This window comes from Psittacula echo, assembly GCF_963264785.1.
Source record: "Psittacula echo genome assembly, chromosome: Z".
Lineage (NCBI taxonomy): Eukaryota > Metazoa > Chordata > Aves > Psittaciformes > Psittacidae > Psittacula > Psittacula echo.
In genome coordinates, this window is record NC_137742.1 from 16,933,328 (window position 1) to 16,956,165 (window position 22,838).

General features: G+C 43.1%; 1 protein-coding gene across 7 annotated transcripts; it reads left to right on the top strand.

The window, feature by feature from the left end:
- Positions 1 to 1,385: 1,385 nt before the first annotated feature.
- On the top strand, positions 1,386 to 22,204 carry ZNF131 (zinc finger protein 131). 7 transcript variants are annotated; one of them, XM_080637553.1, is made up of 8 exons: positions 1,386 to 2,151; positions 5,008 to 5,139; positions 5,606 to 5,744; positions 7,117 to 7,218; positions 8,027 to 8,171; positions 11,520 to 12,208; positions 16,275 to 16,405; positions 18,245 to 22,204. In XM_080637553.1, the coding sequence occupies exons 3-8, from the start codon at positions 5,621 to 5,623 to the stop codon at positions 18,896 to 18,898; spliced, it is 1,845 nt and encodes a 614-aa protein (XP_080493679.1). In that variant the 5' UTR covers positions 1,386 to 2,151; positions 5,008 to 5,139; positions 5,606 to 5,620; the 3' UTR covers positions 18,899 to 22,204. The 7 variants fall into 7 exon arrangements, with proteins under 7 accessions (XP_080493679.1, XP_080493683.1, XP_080493684.1 ...); XM_080637558.1 differs by lacking the exon at positions 1,386 to 2,151 and having other exon boundaries at positions 2,740 to 5,139; positions 11,520 to 11,883; positions 11,986 to 12,208; XM_080637554.1 differs by lacking the exon at positions 1,386 to 2,151 and adding an exon at positions 2,740 to 4,925.
- The last annotated feature ends 634 nt before the right edge of the window (positions 22,205 to 22,838 follow it).

A 22,838-nucleotide genomic window follows, 5' to 3' on the forward strand; every position in this document is an offset into this window, starting at 1 on the left:
CACAAAGAGGGAGCTGGAGCGAATCCAGAGGAGGCTACAGAAATGCCAAAAGGTCTGGAGCTCTGTTGACAGGCTGAGAGAGCTGGGTTGTTCAGCCTGGAGAAGATAAATCTCCTTAAGGGGAGACCTTAGAGCAGCTCCAGTGCCTAAAGGGGCCGACAAGAAATCTGGACAGGGGCTTTTGACAGGACAAGGCAGAATGGCTTTAAACTGAAAGAGATTTAGATTGGACTTTAGAAATAAGTTCTTCCTTTTGAGAGTGATGAGGTCCTGGCACAGGGTGCCCAGAGAAGCTGTGGCTGTCCCATCCCTGGCAGTGTTCAAGGCCAGGCTTGATGGGGCTTGGAGCAACCTGGTCTAGTGGAAGGTGTCCCTGTCCATGGCAGGGGGTTGGAACCAGATGAACTTTAAGGTCCTTTCCAACCCAAACCATTCTATGACTCTATGGTAAGTACCCCAGCAGCTCTGCAGGAGCCATTAGGTACAGGCTGGCTGTTTTCTTCGTCAGGTGTGGATTCTTGGAGTTAATAGGACAGAGCTGGAAAGGAGCAGCATGGAAAGGACCAGCAGCCTTGCTGGGCAGTACTTCAGTGCAGTTTTTGACATCACTTCATATAACCATGGAAGCAGAGTATCTCGAATTGGAAGGGATTGGTGAGGATCAACAAACCGAACTGCTTGCTCCTCGCAAAACTCTGGGTACTCAAGTACCACTCAAACTATAAAAGGAAAACAATACAGTGTGCATGCCTTGCATGGAAAAGTGGTTGTGTAATAGGGAAGGCTGAAGAGAATCCCCATGAGACAAGGGGGACACAAAACTACAAAATGGAATATATAAACCTTTATAATCAGTTTTAAGTAATGTTAAGTTTGATGGCTTTGTAACAGTAGCAATGGAAAATTACTGAGGTGCATGATACATATTAAAAAAAATAGAGTAGAGAACATACTGAGAATTCTTGTACAAGATATATCGTTATAGTTTATGTAGTTTTAAGAAAAACAGCCTAGAAGAACAGGATGCAAGGATAACGAGTATCTGGGAATGGCACATGTCCAGGATGGGCTATAGCTAAACTACCTGATAAGTAGAAGGACAGGAGGATTATTATGTCTGTGGTGTTAACGAACCGATTAAGCTGGTATAAGCATCGACTGCGCTTGCTTCAAAGGCTGCCAGAAGTGATGAAGATTGTTGGCAGAAGTAAACCACCCTCAGACACCACCACCCCAATTTTGTGCGCATGCGGGGAACTTTCTGGAAAATAATGTAATCCATACGTAACCTCATGAATATGTACGTATGCCAGTGACTATATAAGGACGGCTTGTGTAGCAATATGGGGACACACGCTAGAGGGAGCTATCCTCTGCATCTCTCGGCGCCGCAAGGAGGAATACCTGCCTGTCAACTTGAACTTTGTTGGCGAGTTTGTGCTTGGAGTTTTCTCCGAATCACCCAAATGCCGAGTCCGGTCCGTGCGGGGCTGTGCCTGCAGACCGGGTTACGGAACACAGCCCTCGCACAACACACACTGCAGACTGCGCAGGCAGAACCAGATATGGGCGCCTCCCACCAGCAACCAGCGAGCACTCACGGGTCTGCCCGGCCTGTGCCGGCTGCATGGGCGGCCCAACCTCGCGGTTAGTTGCCCGGGCATGTCACTTCATTTCTGAAGCCGTCGAACGCGTCCAGCCGATGCCTGGCAGTAACAGCGGCGATTAATCTTATCTCGGTGGTGATTTAACTGACGCCGCCGCCAGACACTAGCCGTGCCCGGCCAGGGGTGGGGCTGCCGCGGCCGCCCTCCTGCCGCCACACCACCCTCCGGGGGCACGGCGGGACGGCCACAGCCACTGCTCCCCGCACTCCCAGCCCCGCCTGCCCCGCGGTCCTCTTGGCATCCCCGCTAACACCGAGGGCCGTGCCCCTATCGGTGCTGTGAGAGGCGCGGACTACAGCTCCCAGGGTACATCACGCCACCAGCCCCCCCCCGTGTGAAAGGTGAGTGCTGTCGTCACTTCCTCCGTGCGGTGCAGGCCGGGAATGCGAGTCGCGATTGGACGGCGCCCGCCCCGTTCTGCAGCGTGCCGAGGAGCAGGAAGCGGCCACGACGGAGCGGGCTCGGCTGGGCGGCCCTGCTCGCGGTGAGTACCCGGCCGGACCACCTTCCCTTCCCGCGGGGCGCCGCGAGGACGGGCCGTGACCCGGCCGGGAATCGAAAAGGGATCGATTTAATGCGCGCTTTGATGACGTAATAGGGGCTAACGAGGCGGCGCTGCGGAGCCTGTGGCTCTGGCCGGCACCGGCCGGGTGTCCTCCCCGAGGCGCCACATGGTACACTCATGGCCGCCGGCGGCAGCTCGCTCGGTTCTCGGGGCGCCCGTACCGGCCGGACGCTGGGCGAGGGCTAGGCCTTCCGCCTTCTCTCGCTCCTGGACTGGGCGGGCGCTCATTGGCTTCTCGGCTTGGGGCAGGCGCTGCTGCCGCATTGCGATTGGCGGGGGTGGCGCTGACTGCCATCAGCGCCCTCCAATGGGGCCAAGGTGTGGGCGCTGGAGGCCGCTGCTCGCCAGTGCGGGCTCCAGGGCTGGAGCGTGTTGGGGGTGGGGGGCGCGCGCGGCCGCCGGGGACCAGCAGGGGCGGAGCCCGCGCGAGCCGGAAGAACCGGGGAGGGGGATGTGGATGAGAGGCCTCCCGCCGCCTCGGGGAGCGCTGTGGTGCGGCCCGGCTGTGGCTGAGGCGCCTCGGGGGAAACGGGGCCTCGCATGTGGCGGCGTGGGGGGGTTTCGCCATGTCCTGCGGCTTCGGAGGACAAGCGTGCGGCTAAGCGCACAGGCAGCTCTCGCTGCTCTGGTGCCTGGAAGCGACCGCTGCCACCACACGCCCTTCGGGTAGCGCTTCCTGAGGCGGCTGCATCCAGATGGCTGCTCCGGGGCGTCTGAGTGGCCGTGACGCTGTTCTGCCTGCCTGCGTTTGTGTCTGACCAATGAGAGCAAGGACAGGTGTCGGGTGCTAAAAGATGAGGAGTTCTTGTTGTAGTGCAGGACAGTAATAAGATGGGTTCACAGGGTAGATCTGTAAAAGCAGATGTGCAGATCATACATGTCACATGAGATGTGCTTGGTGTTACATGCTGATAAGGTTAAGTTAGTTTTTTACTACCTTTCCCAAGAAAATCAAGCTAAACAGCCAAGTGGTCCAGTTCCCAGCACTTGTGTGTGAGCCTGCTCATAAGTGGCAGCTTGAATCACTTCTGCTTGCCTGCCTTGACCTTGTGCTTTGCTCAACTGTGTCACTCACTTATTCCCCCAAAGTCATGCGCTTAACTGAGTATATGCTATTCTGTTGGGCCTTTCTTCTGCAGTATCACTGAGTTTTTAAAATGCAAGTACTCAGTGAATGCTGCAATCACCTTTAGATATGCAATAAATTCACATATTTTACTAGTTCCTTGTTAATTCATGACAATAAACTAGCTATTGTAAATTGTATGTTTTCTCATTCATGCTTTTTAAGTGTTCTAAGACAAAAACTTCTTAGATTTGGTAGAGGTGAGAGGTTACTCCATTATTTTGAGGCTTTTTATGGTAACATCCCTACAATCATTCAATTTGGAAATAAAGTGTATTTGCGTAGGTAGAAATCATGAGAGCTGGAGGCCAAAGTATTGTTTATTTTAACTTCTAAGGAATTATGCGTTTAGCTGCAAGTCATCTGTCCTTTTATGAAGTGTCAAAAATGTGCAAGAAGAATTAAACAGTGAAGAAAATGGCTGACAACTTCCCTCGTGAGACTGTATGGAACACCAGATGGCAGAAAAAAGGCAGGAGCTGCTGGTCATATGTATTAAACCCATTGTTCCAGATGAGATGAAGTGAATGCAGCAGCAGCAGCATCTCCTCTCTTCCACCTCGTCTTCCCGCTTGTCCTCACAGGCTAGTCTTCTCTGACCCCTGTAAGACCCTGATAGGTATTTCAGCATCTGCTTGGCAAACCAGTAGTAGCAGCTGCAGGTAGGCTTCCATAGGTGGTTGCTTCTGCTATTCTTTTTTTGTGCTCTTGGCAAAATGATTTCTTTGTGCTCTAGTTTTTCTGAGACGCAAGAAGCAGCATGAAGTTGTGGTGAAACAGCAATTCCACAATTTCTTTATGACTGTTAAGAAAGTCATAAAAAAATAACTTTGCTTTTATCATAGCTGGGTAATTTTCTGTACTTGTATCAAACCCCATATACCCTTATGTGTGTTTGCTATAGGTGAGGTAGAATTTACACAGTCACACAGTTAGCAAGCGTGGTGACATGAGCTCAGATGTGTTCAGTACACACTAGGAACTGTTTTGTAGTTAGGAGTTTCTAATTCAAGTCACACACAAAAAGGATCTGCACCAGAAGCCTGGGGATCACCTGCTTTATAGATTCTCCTAGCACTCTGAAGAAAACTGCTTCTTTGCCACACCAGAAATTTCCGTCTCTGTATTCAGTGTTTGGTTCGATACTGGCTGCTCTCCTGATTTTCTTTTTCTTGTCCATACTAAGTGTAACAGTACAGTGAAAGGTATGTCTCATATTCCTTTAAGACTCATTCAAGCCTAGTCAGAAGCTACATGTTCTTCAAAGTGAGTTAGATTGCTGCAAGGAGACAATGTTCCTGTGCTAATGTGACTTTGAACTGCTTTCGCTATTTTCTGTGGCACTCTCATGTGAATGTGGGAGTTAGAGATGAGTGCTGCTGCACAGATCTGAATCATTTTGCCTGGAGTTAATTTGTGAAATCCTTTCATTGAAGTGCTTGGACTCTCTCCCAATGTTCTTTCGATAAGCAGCAGACTTAACATCCATATCTCATCAACAGAGTTCTGCTAAACCTTTTCAGGTTTTAGAACCTCTGCAACTCCCACCCACAGCTATACTTATTGTGTAAGTAAAGGAGGAAGAGCCATCAGATTTCAAGTGTATCTGTCTCTTTCGAAAGGCTGACAAAGAATATTTTACCTTGTAGGGGGAGAAGTTTAAGTAGGCTGGTGAATAAGACACTCTTTGCTCTTGGGTGTGACAGCATGTTAAATCACTGGCAACTCCTGTGTACTCAGAAACTGAAAAGTGCTGCTTGTTACATCATTATTTAAATGAAGTAAGTATCTTGTGTTCCTTAGGTGCAAAATGTGACATAAATATGAAAATGTTAAAAACTGTTCTTCCACCAAATGGATTGGTGGAATTGCAAGAAGTAACTGTATAAAGATTCTGACATTATGCTACTGAGATGTTGTAGAATAGGTAGCTCTGAAGATGTTGTATCCCTGCAGCATGTGCTTTGGTAGAGGTGGGTTCCTGCTGAATCTGTAGAGTAAAGAAATACACTTACCCACTTTGAATGTTTTTTCTGTGTATAAATAAGACAAGGTTCCACGCCATTAAGTGTACCATCGCCTACCTGTCAACTAAAATGAGGTAAACGTGTTCCAAGACAAATTAGTGTTTCTGTTGTTTTTGTACTCCCTTAATAGTGCTAGCTAGTTGATGTTTGTATACTAACCTCACTGTTAGTATTTACCAGTTGGCACAGTATTTTTATCTTCTTGCCATATCTTTTGCAGGCTAGTCCTTTTACCATGGAAGCTGAAGAAACGATGGAGTGTATCCAGGAATTCCCTGAACACTATAAAGTTATTTTGGATAGACTGAACGAACAGCGTGAGCAGGACCAGTTTACAGATATCACTTTGATTGTTGATGGTACGTACAGGCTCATGTTCAGTTTCTCATCAGCCAACACCCCTAAGTCCTTCTCTGCCCAACCTGCTGCTGTGCCTGGTATTGCCCCGACCCAGGTGTAGGACTTTGCGCTTTGCTTTGTTGATCTTCATCAGGTTGGCATTGGCCACCTCTCAAGTTTGTCAAGGTCCGTCTGGATCCCATCCCTTCCCTCTAGTGTATCAACCAAACCACACAGCTTGCTGTCATGAGCAAACTTGCTGAGGGTGCATCAATTCTAATGTCCATGTCACTGACAAAGATGTTGAACAGGATCAGTTCCAACACCGATCCCTGGGGGGCACCACTCATTACTGATCTGCAACTGGACATTGAGCCGTTGACCGCAACTCTTTGCATGTGGCCATTCAACCAATTCTGTATCCACCGGCTGGTCCAACCATCAAATTGATGTCTCTCCAATCTAGAGACAAGGATGTCATGCGGGATAGTGTCAAACACTTTGCACAAGTCCAGGTAGATGATGTCCACTGCTCTACCCCTGTCCATCTGTTCTGTAGCCCCATCATAGAAGGCCACCAAATTGGTCAGGCAGGATTTCCCCTTAGTGAAGCCATGTTGGCTGTCACCAACCACCTCCTTGTTTTTCATGTGCCTTAGCATGCCTTCCAGGAGAATCTGCTCCAAGATTTTGCCAGGCACAGAGGTGAGACTGACTGGTCTGTAGTTTCCAAAGCAAAGTAAGCAAATGAAATAAAAATTACACTTCAGGAACTGTGGTAGTTTCACTGGCAGCACTCACTCAAAGCTTAGCTTGAGTGCTTGTTCTTGCTCTGGTACTGCCAAATCCACATGTTGAGCTCAAAGCTGCTTTTGTGTGCAGCTGTGTAGTTATAATCCATGTTGCTTCTCTTATTTCTGTTGCATGGAGCCTCTTGGATGTTCATGCCCAGGGGAAGGCAACATAGTGATGGGGAAGAGCAGAACCTCTTCTGTTCTGCAGTGATATTTATGCTGGCAGAAAGGTGATAAAATACATCAATCTGTAAGAGCAACAAAAACCAAGGAAAACCTGAGAGCTGAGTCCAAGACATACAGGAAAAAGTTTGCCTAGGAATTTCCATGACTTAAATACCTGAAAAGAGAAACTCTGTAGTGAGTGAGCCCTCCAGCTGGCTGAGTTGCAGAACTTCAGCAAGGTCTGATGTCAGCAAAGGTCTGCTGCGGTAACAGCTGCTGGGATACTCCATGTTACAAAGAGAAATACTAAGTGACTATATGCTGCTGGAATAGATTTGTAGACTGGGTGGTCTCTTTTCTGCATCTGCACTTATTCGTCAATGTGGGTGAGGAAGATGTTACCCTAAATAAAAACTTTTGTCTCTTTTTGCAGGTCACCATTTCAAAGCTCATAAGGCTGTTCTTGCTGCCTGTAGCCAGTTCTTCTACAAGTTCTTCCAAGATTTCACTCAGGAGCCCTTGGTGGAGATTGAAGGTAATCTGATTTGTGCAAATAAAAACCTTCAAATTGTGTGCCCAAGCTGGAAATGAATGTAGTATCCTTAGTACAGGCTAACAGGCATGCTTGGTCATACCAGTTAGCTTTCCACGTCTCAGCTCTTGTGTTGTTCTGAGGTAGCTACCACCACTGGAAAAAATCCTCTGCTGAATTAAAATTAAAAAGAAAATACCCAGTAATGAAATCTTTTGGAAAGGAAAGTGTGAGGATCCATGGATGGTTTGGGTTTTTTTCCCCCTTTTTTCTTCCCCCCAGTTTGTGGCTAATGGAGGTCAGGCATACCCTCTACATTTTTAGGACTAGCAGTGTGACATACAGTCTTTTCCCTGAAAACAGCCATTCTGGTGAGACGAAAAAGGGTGAGATGAAAAAGGACAGCCAATGGCAGATTTTCTTGGCTGGGATGCAAGAACAGGATAGACATGGAGCAATACTTGCCTGGTAAACATGGAGCAAATTCCTGGAGCAGTGTCTCAGCCTCCAGTAAATTGCAGCTCAAAAGTCTCTTGGGAGAGAGGTTGTATTTCTGTGTTCATGCTTTTTATTATTCAGCTTATTGTCCATCTTATCATTCCTTATATCTTTGTTGTGATATAACTCTCTAGTTGTTCCAGATTCACATGTTTCTATAGTAGACTTTTTATTCCAACATGAGTCCTTTAAGGGTGTCATCTTTATGAAACTAGGAGCTACAGTACTGTGAACAAAATGGTGATCAGGTGAATGCAAGATTCATCAGATAGATAAGTCTGAGAAAACAGTTGTTTTTCTTGCCTTGATACAGGTGTAAGTAACATGGCATTTCGTCACCTAATTGAGTTCACCTACACAGCAAAATTAATGGTCCAAGGTGAAGAAGAAGCAAATGATGTTTGGAAAGCAGCTGAGTATCTACAGATGTTAGAAGCGATCAAAGCACTTCAAATCAGGTAAGCACATAAACCTCTCTTTCTTCCCAACACTGAAGTGTAGAGTCGCGAGAATACTTTTACAAGAGCTGACTGCCAGGATTCTGTTCGTTCACCTGGAACCTCCTAAACTTGTGTGGACCACATACTCTTCTGTAAGATAAGAGTCAAAATTATACAGGCTAAAAAAGGAATGTCACACTCTTTGTGTTGGTACTCAGTGATAAGTGACGTGGCTGGTAAATGTTGCAGACATTGTAGGGCTATGACTTTTTGGTAACTAATACCATGTCTCTGTGCTATCTGACTGTCCACACCGGATTGACAGCTGGGGAGTGACAATGGGCCTCAGGTAATTAGACTACATTAACAAGTTTGTGCTGGTGCTTTGATTTCATGCAGCTTTCTGCTATTTCTGAGAGAATAAGCAGTGGTTTTAAAACTTCTTGCTGCAAAATTAACCTCTCAAATTTCTTGAACTGTTCTAATCAGTTTTATACAGGATCAGTACTTACGGAAGGATGCTATAGCACTTTTTTTCCAGTACCAGCAACTGTACTCCATTGACAAACTCCAACCTGAGAAAAGCAGGTGCTAGTCCCATCATGCTGGTTTTCTTCCACTTCCTTCCCTTTCACTTTCAGAAAGTGCCATCACATCTTCATTTCTTCATGAGGAACATCTGCATGCTCTGTCTGCGTGAAATAGAGGAAGGGGCAATAAATGCTTCCAGCATTACAATTATTCTAGGCCTGCTGAAAGGTCTTTGCATTCAGGCTAAGAAAAGCTTGCTTCCTTGAGAGTGGCATTAGCTCCAAGTTCCTCTAGTAGCTAGGTAACATTTGTTTGAAAAAACCTCCACCACATGGTATGCTGGAAACTTGGTTTTCAACATCAATATTTATTTCCAAATTAACTGCTACTCTGTTAGCAATAGAGCTGAAAAAGTATGTGACTTTTTTAATAGGAAAGATACAGGATTGTGCATTTCTAGTCCTACCCTCCAACCTTACAAACACCCTTTTTTATATTATTAAGACTAAGTATGGTAACACCAAAAGGTTATTAGTTTTGTTTGGTTGGTTGGTTTTTTAACTCTGGAAGAAAAGTAGACACTAGCTGCCTGCTTGGGGAATTCAAAAGAAACTTGAAAGTGTGTGTTCAAATCAGTATCGCTTCGAGTCAGTGTACACTACTACAGCTATTGAACTAGGATATATAGAATCATCTCAGTTGGAAAAGACCTTTAAGATCATCAGGTCCAACCACTACCTCAGGACTGGCAAGTCCACCACTAAACCATATCACTGAGGGCCTCATCTACACATTTTTTGAACACTTCCAGGGACTGTGACTCCAGCACTGCCCAGGGCAGCCTGTTCCAATGCCTGAGCACCCTCTCTGTTAAGAAATTGTTCTTCATATCCAATCTAAACCTCCCCTGATGCAGCTTGAGGCTGTTACCTCTTGTCCTATCGCTTGTTACTGGGGAGAAGAGACCAGCCACCTCTTTGCTCCATCCCACTTTCAGGTAGTTGTAGGGAGCAGTAAGGTTGCCCACTGAACCTTCTGTTCTCCGGACTGAACAGATCCATCTCTCAAGCTAAACTGTCCAGCCTGCAATTACATCCCACTATTATATGATGTTACGTAGTTTCTTGGTTATGCGCCACTAGTAGATGTTGTAATTCTTACGTTACAAGGAAACAAAATGTTTTGCTTAATGAACGCACATGCAAGCTAGTCTATTCTTAAAGTTCTTCCCATTGTTTAATCAGTTTTGAAGTGAGGGGATTTTAAGTTTTCTGGGTTTGGTTTGCTTTGCTTTGGGTTGTTTGTTTGGCTTTTGGGTTTTTTTGGTTGTTGTTAGAAAGACAAACTTGTGTATTACCGTCAGTTTCTGTTTTCTCCTCCACAGTAAGAGGGGGAAGAATTGCAATACAGTGCCTCAGTCAGAGCTTTGACTGAAAGGGGTAAGCTTCAGAAACTTAGAGATGAAAAGCTTAGAGAAGCTTCAGAAACTTAGAGATGAAAGTAGAGATGATTACAGAACTATTTGTATAATACATCAGAGTTGCACATCACATTTAGACTAGAAAGAAAACAATCAGCTACTATTACTTAAAGTGTTTTCACTAATGTTGTATGTGTGTATCCCCATCCAAAGTTTCACACAGTGTGGTCAACAATGATAGTCTGCCCTTTGCTAAGTAGATTATTCTTCTGATATGTGATCCTGTAGCTCCTTGCAGTAATGTGCAAAGTAACTGATGCCTTCTAGACATCAGGAGTCCAGGCTAGATGAAACTGTAAGTTTAGCTGCTCTGTATTCCTGTGTCTCAGTAAGGTGCAATTTAATAAGCTCTATCCTGCATTAGATCATTAGTTGCACATCTCTGACATCAGGCTTTGCACAGTACCTGTAAGTTGTATCTCTCTTATTACTAGAAAACATGAAGTGGTAGGGAATAGCTTACATGAAAGGATTCATCTCGCTGCAAAGGAAGGTAAAAGAACAGCTTACTTCTGTCACTCTAATTTAAGGGGAAGATAGCCACTCATTTTTGAAACTGATTATCAGTAGTAAAATCTCCAGTACATTAAGTGCTGCAGATGATTTTGAAGGTGTGACTTGAAAGCACTGGCCCACTTGGCTCTGTTTGTGTTTGAGGTGGCATGCTGTCCCTCACATCTTGAAGGAAGGGGCTGTGTGTATATGATGCAGGGAGAATAGGAGCAGAGCTGGGGGTTGGTTGTGTTTAAGCCCAGAGAAGTAAACAATTAACTTTCCACACTCCAATGTCTTTCATTTTTACCTCCTCTGTTAGTTGTATTCTTTCCAGAAGTATGAGGGGTTATAATGGTCATTGTGTGAAGTCACAGCTGTAGTGTTTTTTTAGCAAGCTGTAAGCACTGCAGGCAATTGCACACACTCCAGAGGTTAAGAGGTGAAAGGCGTAGGAAGGGCTTGAAACTTGTTTCTGAGTAGGTAGGCCAAAGAATTCCTTCCTTGGGGGAAGTTTTCTTTCCAAGTACAGAATTTCACAGGTTTCTTAGGCCAGTTAACCTCATGACATAGGTTTCTCTTTCTTCTGGATAGGTGCTTTGTATCATGCAAGCAGACCTATTTAAAACTCTGCAGTTGCCTTATCTCAAAGGCTCTTCAGCTTTAACCATGCTATTCTACAACTCTAAGGAATATAGATAAAGGACAGACTAGCTTCTGATATGCACACAGATTATGTGCGCATTCATATTTCAGCTTCCCTGAGAAACAGCTAGAGAGTGTTAGATATTGAAGCTCACTATTAGGCAGGAATTATGTCAGTGCTTATGAATCTTAACCATGTTTATGCAAATGCTTTACAGGAACAAAGAAAACTCATCTCCTTTAGACTCAAATCAAGCACAAGGAAACAATAAACCAAAAAAGAGGAAGGTAGCTGAAACTTCTAATGTTATCACAGAAACACTTCCATCTGCAGAATCAGAGCCTGTGGAAATTGAGGTTGAGATTGCGGAAGGCACGATTGAAGTGGAAGACGACAGCATTGAAACCCTTGAAGAAGTAGCTTCTGCAGAGCAATCCATAAAGTACATACAGACAACAGGTACATCAGATGAATCTGCGTTGGCTCTTTTGGCAGACATCACCAGCAAGTATCGTCAGGGAGAGAGAAAATGCCAGATCCAGGAAGAAGGTGATAGTGCAACTGATACCTCGTGCAAACAGGTAGAAGGTATTGAAATTGTGGAACTTCAGCTGTCACACATGAACAATTTATTCCACTGTGAGAAATGTAATCGTTCCTTTAAATTGTTTTACCATTTCAAGGAACACATGAAAACACACTCCACTGAGAGTTACAAGTGTGACATATGCAATAAAAGGTACCTGCGAGAGAGTGCTTTGAAACAGCATCTCACCTGTTACCACCTTGATGAAGGTGGTGCCAGCAAGAAGCAAAGACCTGGCAAAAAAATACATATATGCCAGTACTGTGATAAACAGTTTGATCACTTTGGACATTTTAAAGAGCACCTCCGGAAACACACAGGTAAGAGCACTGCTATAGTCCTGTCCTTGTAGCCTTGGCTCTAGGATTTTGGGGATTTGCATGTTTTGGGGAAATAGAGAATACACTGAAGAGAGCACATGACCCTTGAGTGCTAGAAATACTTGGCTTCTAGTTGCAACTAAATGCTGGGTTTTGTTTTTTCATTTGTTGTTCGGTTTTGTCTGGGTTTTTTTTCCTGTTGATGTAAACTTGTAATGGAGTGAGGTGGTTAAAAATAGGAACCTTTAGGTGAAAGCAGTAATGGAGCTTCTCTCTCAAGTCTGTTAAATCTTAAAGATGTTTCCAAAATTATTTCTTAAGGCATGTTTCCTTCTTCAGAAATACAAAACCGAGAAGTTACTTTTATTTTCACAATTCTAGTAGTAAATGTTTCTGTTGAAATATGATCTGACCTGTGAGCTTCTTAGTGAAATACTGTTTAGAGGTGTTTTTATTTAACAGAACTGAGCAAATGCCTATTAATGCGTTAAGCATAAATACCTCCTAACAATTCTCTCTTGTACTACCTTGTTTGGAAAGCTTCACCCTTGCTCTTGACATCTTATCTATGGCTTGATTTTAATTTGTTAATTTACACAGCAAAACACTTCTAGTGACTGATGTACACTGTCTTTTTTCTCTGCAATGTACCTGTTTGAAATCTGGATAGCGTGTTTTGAGTACAAAATTACTTGTGCTTCTTCTTTCTTCTTCTACATTTGAGGTTAAGATATTACTTCTTCATCTCACTGAAAAGTCTGCTATCTGAACAGATACTGAGGTTTATACGATAACTCTGAATGTAAAATGTATGTAATCGTGATCTTCCAGATGTTTTTGTTTAATATGTCAGTCATGCGGCATCAGTAAGAACTGAATGGAAGGTAGCAGCCCTGTTTCTTTCACAGATTCTTATTGTTAAAGCCTGCAAATTTAAAGAAATCTTATTTCTTTGTATCTGTATGTGGGACTGCTGAGTATTGATATATGACACTGTGTCCAGTCTGTTCCCAATAGCCCTTAAAAGTTACATTTATAAACAGTCTTTGGCAAGTCCTCATCTGCTAAGAAGCAGGGAGTGTTTCTTTATTAAGAGCAATCCAAATACAAGCTACTTAACAAAAGTCTTTTCAAAGAAAAGTTTGTGGCAGACTAACAAAGTAAGCCAAAAATCACAATATGTTGATTGCTGTTGTGACAAAGGATTTTGGGGACCAAGCAACTTAGCCTATCACAGCAGGTACAGAGTACTTCATAAATATATATTGATACAAGAATAGCTCATGGAATCTAATTGCTTCTGATTTAGCATTTTCAAAGACCTTAAGCTTAGCATCAAAACAGATACTACCATTTAACTGTGGTCTGTGCTAAGATGAGTGGAAAAAACCTATTCAGCCAAAGGTTAAGTTCTGAATTCTGTATAGCACTGGTTGCATGCTAAAATGAAATTAAAAAGCCTGGGAGAAAATGTCCTACAAAGTATTTGATCCCATTCCTGCTTCATCATACCTTCAACAATAACATGAATATAGAAGTTGGGGCATAAATAGACACCTTCTCAGGGTTAGTAATTCTTTTTGATACAGGAGTTTGGCATTACCAATGGCTACTATCTTTGTCTTAATAAAAGAAAAGAAGGAGAATCATGGAGTTTGTCTCATTCATGTGCACAGGGCCTTAAGCAGCTTCTGAGTAAATGAAAATATACCTCAGAAATGTCTTGCATGCCAAATTAACAGTCATCTCCAGAACTTAGAAAGAAGAAAGGGTTTTGGTGTGATCTCATTATCTTTTTGCCCTTTGTGAGTATGGATGATATGTCACGTGCCTATCCTAAGTAATGCATGGGAGAGAAACTCTGCAAGGCTGCTCTTAAGTAATGTGTATCTCTTGCGTTCTAATTTTTTTACACAAAAAGAGCCATTTCCTCATACAGAAATTGATCTTGGAACAAAGCTACTGCTCTAAATATGCTGGTCTAATCCTGCTATTCTGCAAAGCTTGTTTTCCCTAGCAGAGGCACTGAACAGCTTTGATTCCTACTGATTTTACCTGATTATGTGTGTGGAAGTGATTATGAGTGATTTACTTGATTGAGTGAAGGTGGAAGTGAAAGAGTTGTGATGCGCTCCAAGCAGCAAATTAATTGGCCTCATCCGAAAAATCTATAGCCGAAGTAAAGTGTATACAAACTTCTTTTAAAAATTAATCAAGGTCTTTGACATTCTTGGAAAAACTAAAATATGTTTGACAGGAAATTTGAACTGTGAGTACTGTCTTCTATAGCAGTGAATAAATTAACTTTATTTACATACCTTGAATAAATTATTGTCCTGTGAGTTACTTAGGACTGGCAAGTGAAATCTCATCCATTCTCATAAAGGGAGGAAAGATAATCATTAGATCAGGCCAAAAACCTCGTTCTTCATAAAATCTTCATAAAATCTCACTTACATGAAACTAAACTCATACTTGGATGACACACAGGGGTGAAGCAGCAAGTTGTCACCCTCAGCAGAGGAGGTTAGCCCCATCTTACCAGTGTGCATCTCTGAGAATAAAGAGAAGGGAAGAGAGCTGGCACACTGTGTTTTCCATCACTGCAGTGATGCACTGCTATTGTACAGCCCAGGTCACAGCATTGATTTGCACTGTGCAAAAAGTCACACAGTGTCTTTGGATGTTGCCACTATTATATTTGAACTGTCCCTTTCAGACACTTCTGGCAGAATATGTTAGAGGTTACTGAAGAACTTGAGTACGAATTTGAGTAAGACCAGATCACAGAGAAGGGTGTCTGTGGTGTGTTTTGTTCTGTAGTATCCATTGGTTTCTTGGGCAAAGTCCATGATTTTTGATCTGCCAGACTGATGGCAGTTCAGCATCCTCTGTGTTACCTGGACAGTAGTCTTCAAAACATACCATTTTGTAACAGTTAAGGGAAATGTTCTCAACCTTTTTTGACATTTTTTCGTAGCTTTCAGTTGTGTAAGGGAGAATTACAGGCTATTTGTGGATTTCTTTTGAAAAGCTAATTAGGATCTTCCAAATATTTTTTAAACTAGCTAGCATAGGTCCTTATGCTATTCAGTAAAATGTCTCAGCCTCTTTTGGAGTTTAAGTTGTGCATTTCAGTAGTGATGTGATATCAGTATCTCCACAGATTATCAGAATTTTAGAAGAAACACGGTTCCTTATTTTTTGTATTTTTAATTCCCTTGAATTTCATTGTGTTTGTGCATGATGAAATTAGTAAACAGAGACACCAGCTGTTCTTTGCTATTGCTTGATGACAGTAATAACAATACATTACATTGGATGAAAAAGAGAAAATGACCTGTTTTCAGCCTCCCCTGCTGTTGTCATTAGCTGGCTTTGTGTTTGGTACCAGGTTTGAAATGAAGGGGCCAAACTGAAAGCAATTTTTTTTGTTGCTTGTGCCCATTTATGTCCTCTGTGTTTTCTCTTCACTGTATTTTGGGAGGGAGTGTTGGTTGTTTATTTTAATACTGATGCATTGTTATTTCATGGTCATTCCATGCCAACTTCTTTTTCTGGAGCTCAGTTTCAGCTCTCAAGCATAAGCTGTTATTGTTCTTGAAAATAAAATTTTGTATCATTTAAATCCTTCCTTCTTTAATGTGTCACTTTGTATATTTAATAATGTTGATTCTTTAATTGTAAATACTATCAGAGAAAAAGAGAGAAATTTTTTAATTGTAATATTATCAGACAAAAAGAGAACTGCTATTTCTTTAAGATATTTCATCAGAATAGTAATCTAATTTCCATGAAAACTTAAATGGACCTTAAATGACACTGGTAATTGGTAAATGTTACATTGTTACTTGTTAATGGCGGTTTCTGTAAACGAGAGGTATTAGGGTTTTACCCTTTTATTTACATAAATGAAGTTTACATAGAATGTCTTTTTCTTCTGTAGAATAATCCAGTTGGCCATATCTTTACAGGATATTTATCAACCTACACAAAGGGAGAGAGAAAGCTGTCAGAAAACCGGCTGGTTTTATACACTTACAAATCCCTGTATCTGTCTTAACAGGTGAAAAACCATTTGAATGTCCAAACTGCCATGAACGTTTTGCTAGGAATAGCACACTCAAATGTCACCTGACAGCCTGTCAGTCTGGAGCTGGAGCTAAAAAGGGAAGAAAGAAGCTGTATGAATGTCAGGTGGGTAATGGAAGTACCAGACTCAGGCTAGATACCTCCTTCCTGTGCTGATATTATAGCAGCCTTTCAGTACCTAAAGGGCCTACAGGAAATCTGGAGAGGGACTTTTTACAAGAGCATGTAGTGATAGGACAAGGAGGAATGGCTTTAAACTGGCAGAGGGGAGATTTAATTTAGACATTAGGAAGAAGTTCTTCACTGTGAGGGTGGTGAGGCACTGGGACAGATTGCCCAGAGAAGCTATGGCTGCCCCATCCCTGGCAGGCCAGGTTGGATGGGGCTTGGAGCAATCTGATCTAGTTGAAGGTGTCTCTGCCTGTGGCAGGGGGGCTGGAACTGGATGATCTTTAAGGTTACTTCCAACCCCAAACATTCTGTGATTGCACTGAACCACAGCATCGCCCTCTGGTGCACTGGGTCTCTGGCTCAGTCTTTCTGTGCTTGCTTTCTTGTGTGTGCTGCCTCTCATGGACACTCACTCTCTGTTCCTCTTTCTCACTCCTTTGCTCTTGCACATGCACTCTTGCTCTCACGCACTCTGCTTCGTGCTCTCTCATTCCATCATGCCCCCTCTTGGGCTTGACTGCTCTTTCTCGTATGCCTTTGCACTCTCACTCTCACACTCCTCTTTCTGTTGTCCTCTTTTTTTTTTTTTTTTTTTTTTTTTTTTTTTTTTTTTCCTTAAGACTCTCACCTTACTGAGTTCACAATATGGCTGCAATTTGAGGCTGAACTGAGTTGTGTTGTGAAGAAAACTGCTGGGTATAGTCTTCGTTCAAAAGAGAAAGTGAACTTATTCACAGAAAACACTGAATACTGCAAGAGATTGATTTCTGTTACTAATCAAATAGCATAATCAGAAGTTTCACTAATGCTGTTGCATCATTTAGTTCTGCCAATGTGAAGTTAATTCTTGGGAGCATACCTGTGTCTTAAAGATGTTTGTTCTGAATATGAGAATTACTGTATAACACAAATTTGTATCTAATAGCATCACTGGTTTGGTTTTATGACCCTTTTGTCTAATCAGTTTGTGTCACAGGTTTTTGTTTCTACATTGATGCCACATCCTCTCACAGATGTTGTCAATGTGGGTTAATGTTTCCTCTGCCTGCAGAAACTACAGCAATTTTTGGATAATTTTTTCTTGAATTTTTCTCTCTTGAGAACAAAATTTGAGTAGTGTTCAGTAAATAACTCTTGGTTCACTGAACAAAGAGATGAAAGCAAAATTGTGCTTTCCTGATGAGCAGTTTTGGTGCTCTTCAATGTATGCCTTGAGTACTGAATTAGGTTCCACGCAGCAAGAACAGTAATTATGTGCTTGGGTATTACCAAGTCATTACCTTTATGTATAACTGAGTAATTTCCACGCATGACCTTTGCCTTTGCTTTATTAAACTGTCTTTATCTTGACCCACCAGGGGTTTTTCCATCTTCCATAATTTTGTTGCCCCTGTCCTGCTGAGGAGGGGAGCAACAGAGTGGCTTGGTAGGGACGTCACCTTCAACGACGGCAACCCACACCACTGGGGCATGATACTGTGCAAATTTCACATAAGGTTAAAATGAGTAAGCTTTCTAATGCTGTACTGACTTACAAATTTTGTGGGTATCCTGTGTGTGCACAACCTAGATTAGCATGTTGTTTCTTAAAAAGATACAAATAAATACCAGGTCTTCTGTTCATCTGAAGCTGACAGCTTTTACTTCTAATGCATAAGGTTTTTTAATCCAAGCATTAAGAAGCTACACTATGTGAAGCCATGATCTGAAATAGGCACTGTATTTTATCATATTTCTGTTGACATTTTTAAACATATGTATCTTTTGTTTCAGGTTTGTAACAGCGTTTTTAACAGCTGGGATCAATTCAAAGATCACTTGGTAATACACACTGGTGACAAACCCAACCACTGTACCCTATGTGATTTGTGGTTTATGCAAGGCAGTGAGCTGAGAAGGCATCTCAAAGAAATTCACAGTATTTCAGAGCGAATAGTGACAGAAGAGGTTCTTCCAGTGGAAGCTGAACCAGTAACATCAATGACTATAATAGAGCAAGTGGAGCAAGTCCATGTGCTTCCAGTAATTCAGGTACAAGTGGATCCTGCACAGGTAACTGTGGAACAGATGCACCGGGATCTCATACAAGACAATCAAGTGAAAGGCGCACAGGTGGATGAACTGCAAGAACAGATGCAAATTAGTTACTTGGAAGTTGAACACATTCAGACTGAACAAGGTGCTGAAGTTCATGTGGAGCAGTTACATGTTGAGCATGTAAATCAGATACAGATGGAAGAAGTACAGGCAGAACTTATAGATGGAACAGAACTTGAACAAGTAGAATATGAAAGTGTTGATCAAGGAAAAGCAGAAGAAAAGAAACCTAATCAAGTAGATGGTGGAGATAAGGACAATCATGAACAAGCTGAAGGCTTAAAGACTCAACAGTTAGTGGACATGCAGATCAAAAAGGTGAACAATTAGGACAAATAACAACACTGTGCAGATACATGAATTAAATACCAAGTTATTTTTGTTAACTTTCACATTGGGTTTTGAACTGTCAGTGGGCATATTTCCAATATGCTGTCTTTAGGAAGCTCACAAGTGGACCAAAGTTAGCTTTCTTCATGTAAAACTAAACTTCTCTTGTGAAAAATAACTTACCCATTCATGTAATACCATGGAACAGAAGCTACCACAGACACGGACAGCTTTATGAGGATCTTAAGAATGAGTAACTTGTACCATTGTTACACCATCCCTCGATATATATGAAAGAGTAACTTTACCTCTTTTCCTCTTCCAGTACAAGCAAACTCTTGTTACAGATTCACAGGGTGCGTGGCAGAAGAATCAGTAAAACCTGGTGGGTTCTATTGTAAGCGGCAGTCAGGTACCTGTGAATTTTTCGATCAGGTTGCTGTTTCCCAAAATTGGTCCCTAACTTTCAGGCTGGAGAACAAACATTGTTGGTGGAGGTTTCTGAGCACAAAAATCCTGTGCCTTTTTACACTGACTTGTCAAATTTCCATAAAGTTTTTTGCGTTCAAGATCTTAGTTCAGTAAAAGGCAGCTTAGGTAATGTTATAGCGCTTTATATTTTTGCTTAAAATTGTCAGCTACTGATTTATTTTTTTTTTTTTTTTTTGCATTAATTTTAGAGGCGGGGGGGATGAGGTAGGAAACTGCCTCCACATGGAGGCAGCAGGACACTTTAGAACAGGAAGAGCTCAGTAGAATCTGTGGTAAACCTGAGCTGGAAGAGCTACTATCAGACTCTTCTTTTATAAATTGTCATTTTCTAAAATGAGTATGTTTAAACATAAATACAGAGACTTGTTTATATGGTATCATGTTCCTGTTTTATTGAAATGAATTCTGACACTTGACGCAAAGATGTGCTAAACATAAAAGTAAAAGCCATAGGTATGAGTGCTAAACTGTCAATTGAAAAGTAGAAGTGTAAATAATTTAATCAATATTAGACAATAAAACAATGCCAACCATGAAATGTTGCATTATTTGTTTCATCCAATAACTTAGGAACAACTGACTGGCAATTACAGTGCCAGAGTCTTCCAAGAATCAGTCTCATTTTTAGTAAGATTAATAGCTCTTTACTGTAAAGTTAGATTTGTTTAGAAAATAATTGCCTAGCTCTGTGCTCAAGGATGCTAAGGACTCCTAATTCTCAGTTACTGCCTTGAGATCAGAACTGCTCCACACTTCTGAAAATCTGTCTTTTCAAAGCCTTAACTGAAGGGAGGAATTTTTGCAAGGATGTTCCCTAATGCTCTTGGTAATCATGTAGATCTTAGTTAAAATCAGGCTTTTTTATTCAGTCTTCTCCAAATGCAGAATTTGCAGATTTGTGCTTTTAGTCTCATTCAAAATTATTCTTCTGTTTCATCATAGACTTTGAGAAATTGTTGCAAAACAAACATGGATCTCAATTAAAACTTCAAACAACCTGATTAACGTAACTTGCATTCTTTTTTATTATACTTTGTGTTTTCTAAGATGCAAGTAATATGGGATAAAATTCTGTGCAGAAGAAAGAATGTGGCTGAATGTTAATCATGAAAGTAAAAGTTGGGTGCTGTATTTATACCTGGTTTATGATAAGAAGAACACAGAGGGGACAGCTTTGCTTCATAGCTGTATACTCTAAATTTTTTAGGTATTTGTGCACATAGTCACAACGTTTGTATCTGCAGAATTAAAGGAACAATCTGGCTATGTGTATAAACGAACTTGTAGGTCATTTAAGCCCAATGGAAATTGGGCAGTTAGGTGGTACTGGTAGCAAGGCTGGGGTTTGGTAAGCACAATTTGGCTATTTATTTGTTCTGTTTATCTCCCCTTTTCAGCAACGGTTCACAAATTTGGCAAGCAAGAAATAATGCTCTGCCCTGTGCTACCCCATCTGGGCTCCCGCAGAGACTGGTGGGGCCACGAGCCATCCCTTCCTCACCCTGAGGAGTGGGGGAGAAGACTCTTCCTAATTATTAACTCTGCTGGCAAGCCTTTCCCTTTGCAGCCCCCTGTAATTTCCTTCCCAAATGTCTGAAGCCCAAATTGCTCCCACCAGTGGATTCTCTCATGCCTCCTTACTGCCACTGGGGGATGCTGGGGGTGTCAGAGTCTGGCTGCTGTCTGAAACAGCCACCTTCCCATCCTCTTTCTGCTCCAAATACCAGTGTAGACACACAGACCTCTCCGAACTCTGCTTTACCTACACACCACTGGAGAAGTTCTTCCTCCTGGTCCCCAGTGCCATGTGTTACTCAGGTGCTGGTCTGTTGCTTTGCAGTGAGGCAGCGTGTTTGGGTTTGTGACAAATGAAATTCATCAGCTAAAGCAGGGGTGTGTAGGTAGTAAGAACAGAAAAGTGGAAGTGGACAAAGATCCATGACATGTTTCTGGATATAAACTGAGCATCAAATTGAGACCAAGGTTAGAGGTAGATTTATATGTTATATTCATGACAGGCCGTAAGTTATTTCTGAAAACAGGGCAGGGAGGTGAAAGGGAGGTGATTGATAGTTTGAGAGATGCTGTTTTTCAGGCAATGTAAGAAAGGACTAGCTGCTTTTTTTTTTTTTTTTTTTGAAAACAGCCTTCCTGAATCAAAGCATCTTCCATCTGCAGTTCATTTGGTTGCTTATTTTCAAAGGTTGACGTATCTCTTCTACAGGGACTATCATGAAAATGTAATGCGCGGTTAATTTTGTTGTTGTTACACTGCTAGCAAGTAATTTAAAAATTAAAGCAACCTGTTTATAATGAAAATATAAGTACTTTGTTGTTTGCTGAACAACTGCCAGCTGGGCCCTCTCCTGATCCGCCAGCTCAGACCTAGACCAGCTCCAACTGTGGCTCACTCAGCCCTGTGAGCATCCTCACCACGGCTCTGTGCACACGGTGAGAGCTGCTTGCGCAGCTCCCAGGTACATTTTGCATGACAGGCTTTTCTTCTAGCTGGAGCCTTGACATCTGAAACTCTTCTGGGCCTTCTTTTCCTGTTCCTTTAAATGAGGGCTGGCAGCCCTTTGAGGAAATAAATTATACCGCTAAAAGACCTGAAGCTAGGAAGGGGGCGCAGCCTGTAGCTCCGAGGGTGTGGGTCTCAAGAGGACCTGGAGGGTGTAAGTGGGATGCAGAGGGCTGAGCCTGCCGCTAGAGCTGTCAAAAGTTCGGCCAAAAGCCGATGGCACTGGCACCCTCAGCCCGGCCGCCATCCCCTCTGCCCGGCTACCATCCCCGTCAGACTATAGCTATCGGACCCTCAGCCCGGTTATGAGACAGGCAGGAAGGCCTGTTCTCGCCGCGAGAGGGGAAGCGGAGGGAGGCGGGCAAATGGCGGTCCGCCTGACAGGAGCAAATGGCGGGCAACGGCTGCCGGCGGCAGGGCTGAGGCCCGCGATGCACTCACCGCCCTCTGTAGGGGGGACCGCACCAGGTTATAGCCGCGAACACGCCGCCGCGTTCACAGCGTTCTGAGGAAAGGTCAGAACGAGGAACGTATGGGCCGCTATACTTTGATGAGGAAAGAATGCATTTTAGGCAGCGTATGTCCTCTATGCAAATTATCAGGCAAATTAAAACAGCCGCGACAAAGTGTAATTGAAATTATTACGGCTCCTCCGTAGCAGAGCTCCGAGGGGAAGCCACTTCCCACCGGCGGGGTCTCCCCGCGGCCCCTGTTGCAGCGCAGGCAGGTACTGAAGGCAGCTCTGCTCCCCGGCAAAGGCCGCCAGACCCGGCGGCGCTGGAACAGCAGGTACCCAAGCGCCGCCTCCGGCCCCGCAGGGCGTGGCAGCCCCTTCCCCCGACCCGGAGAGCGGCCCCGAAACTGAAGTTACGCTGGGATGGGGTACGTAATAAATGAGAGCACGTGGATTTAAACCACGCCGTCGAG

What these genes read in the sequence shown, in the direction of transcription:
- ZNF131 (XM_080637553.1), top strand. Translation starts at nt 5,621, where the DNA reads ATGGAAGCTGAAGAAACGATGGAGTGTATCCAGGAATTCCCTGAACAC. An exon ending in GCACCTCCGGAAACACACAG is followed by an intron (nt 12,209 to 16,274) that starts GTAAGAGCACTG and finishes CTGTCTTAACAG; the next exon opens with GTGAAAAACCATTTGAATGT. An exon ending in AGAAGCTGTATGAATGTCAG is followed by an intron (nt 16,406 to 18,244) that starts GTGGGTAATGGA and finishes CTTTTGTTTCAG; the next exon opens with GTTTGTAACAGCGTTTTTAA.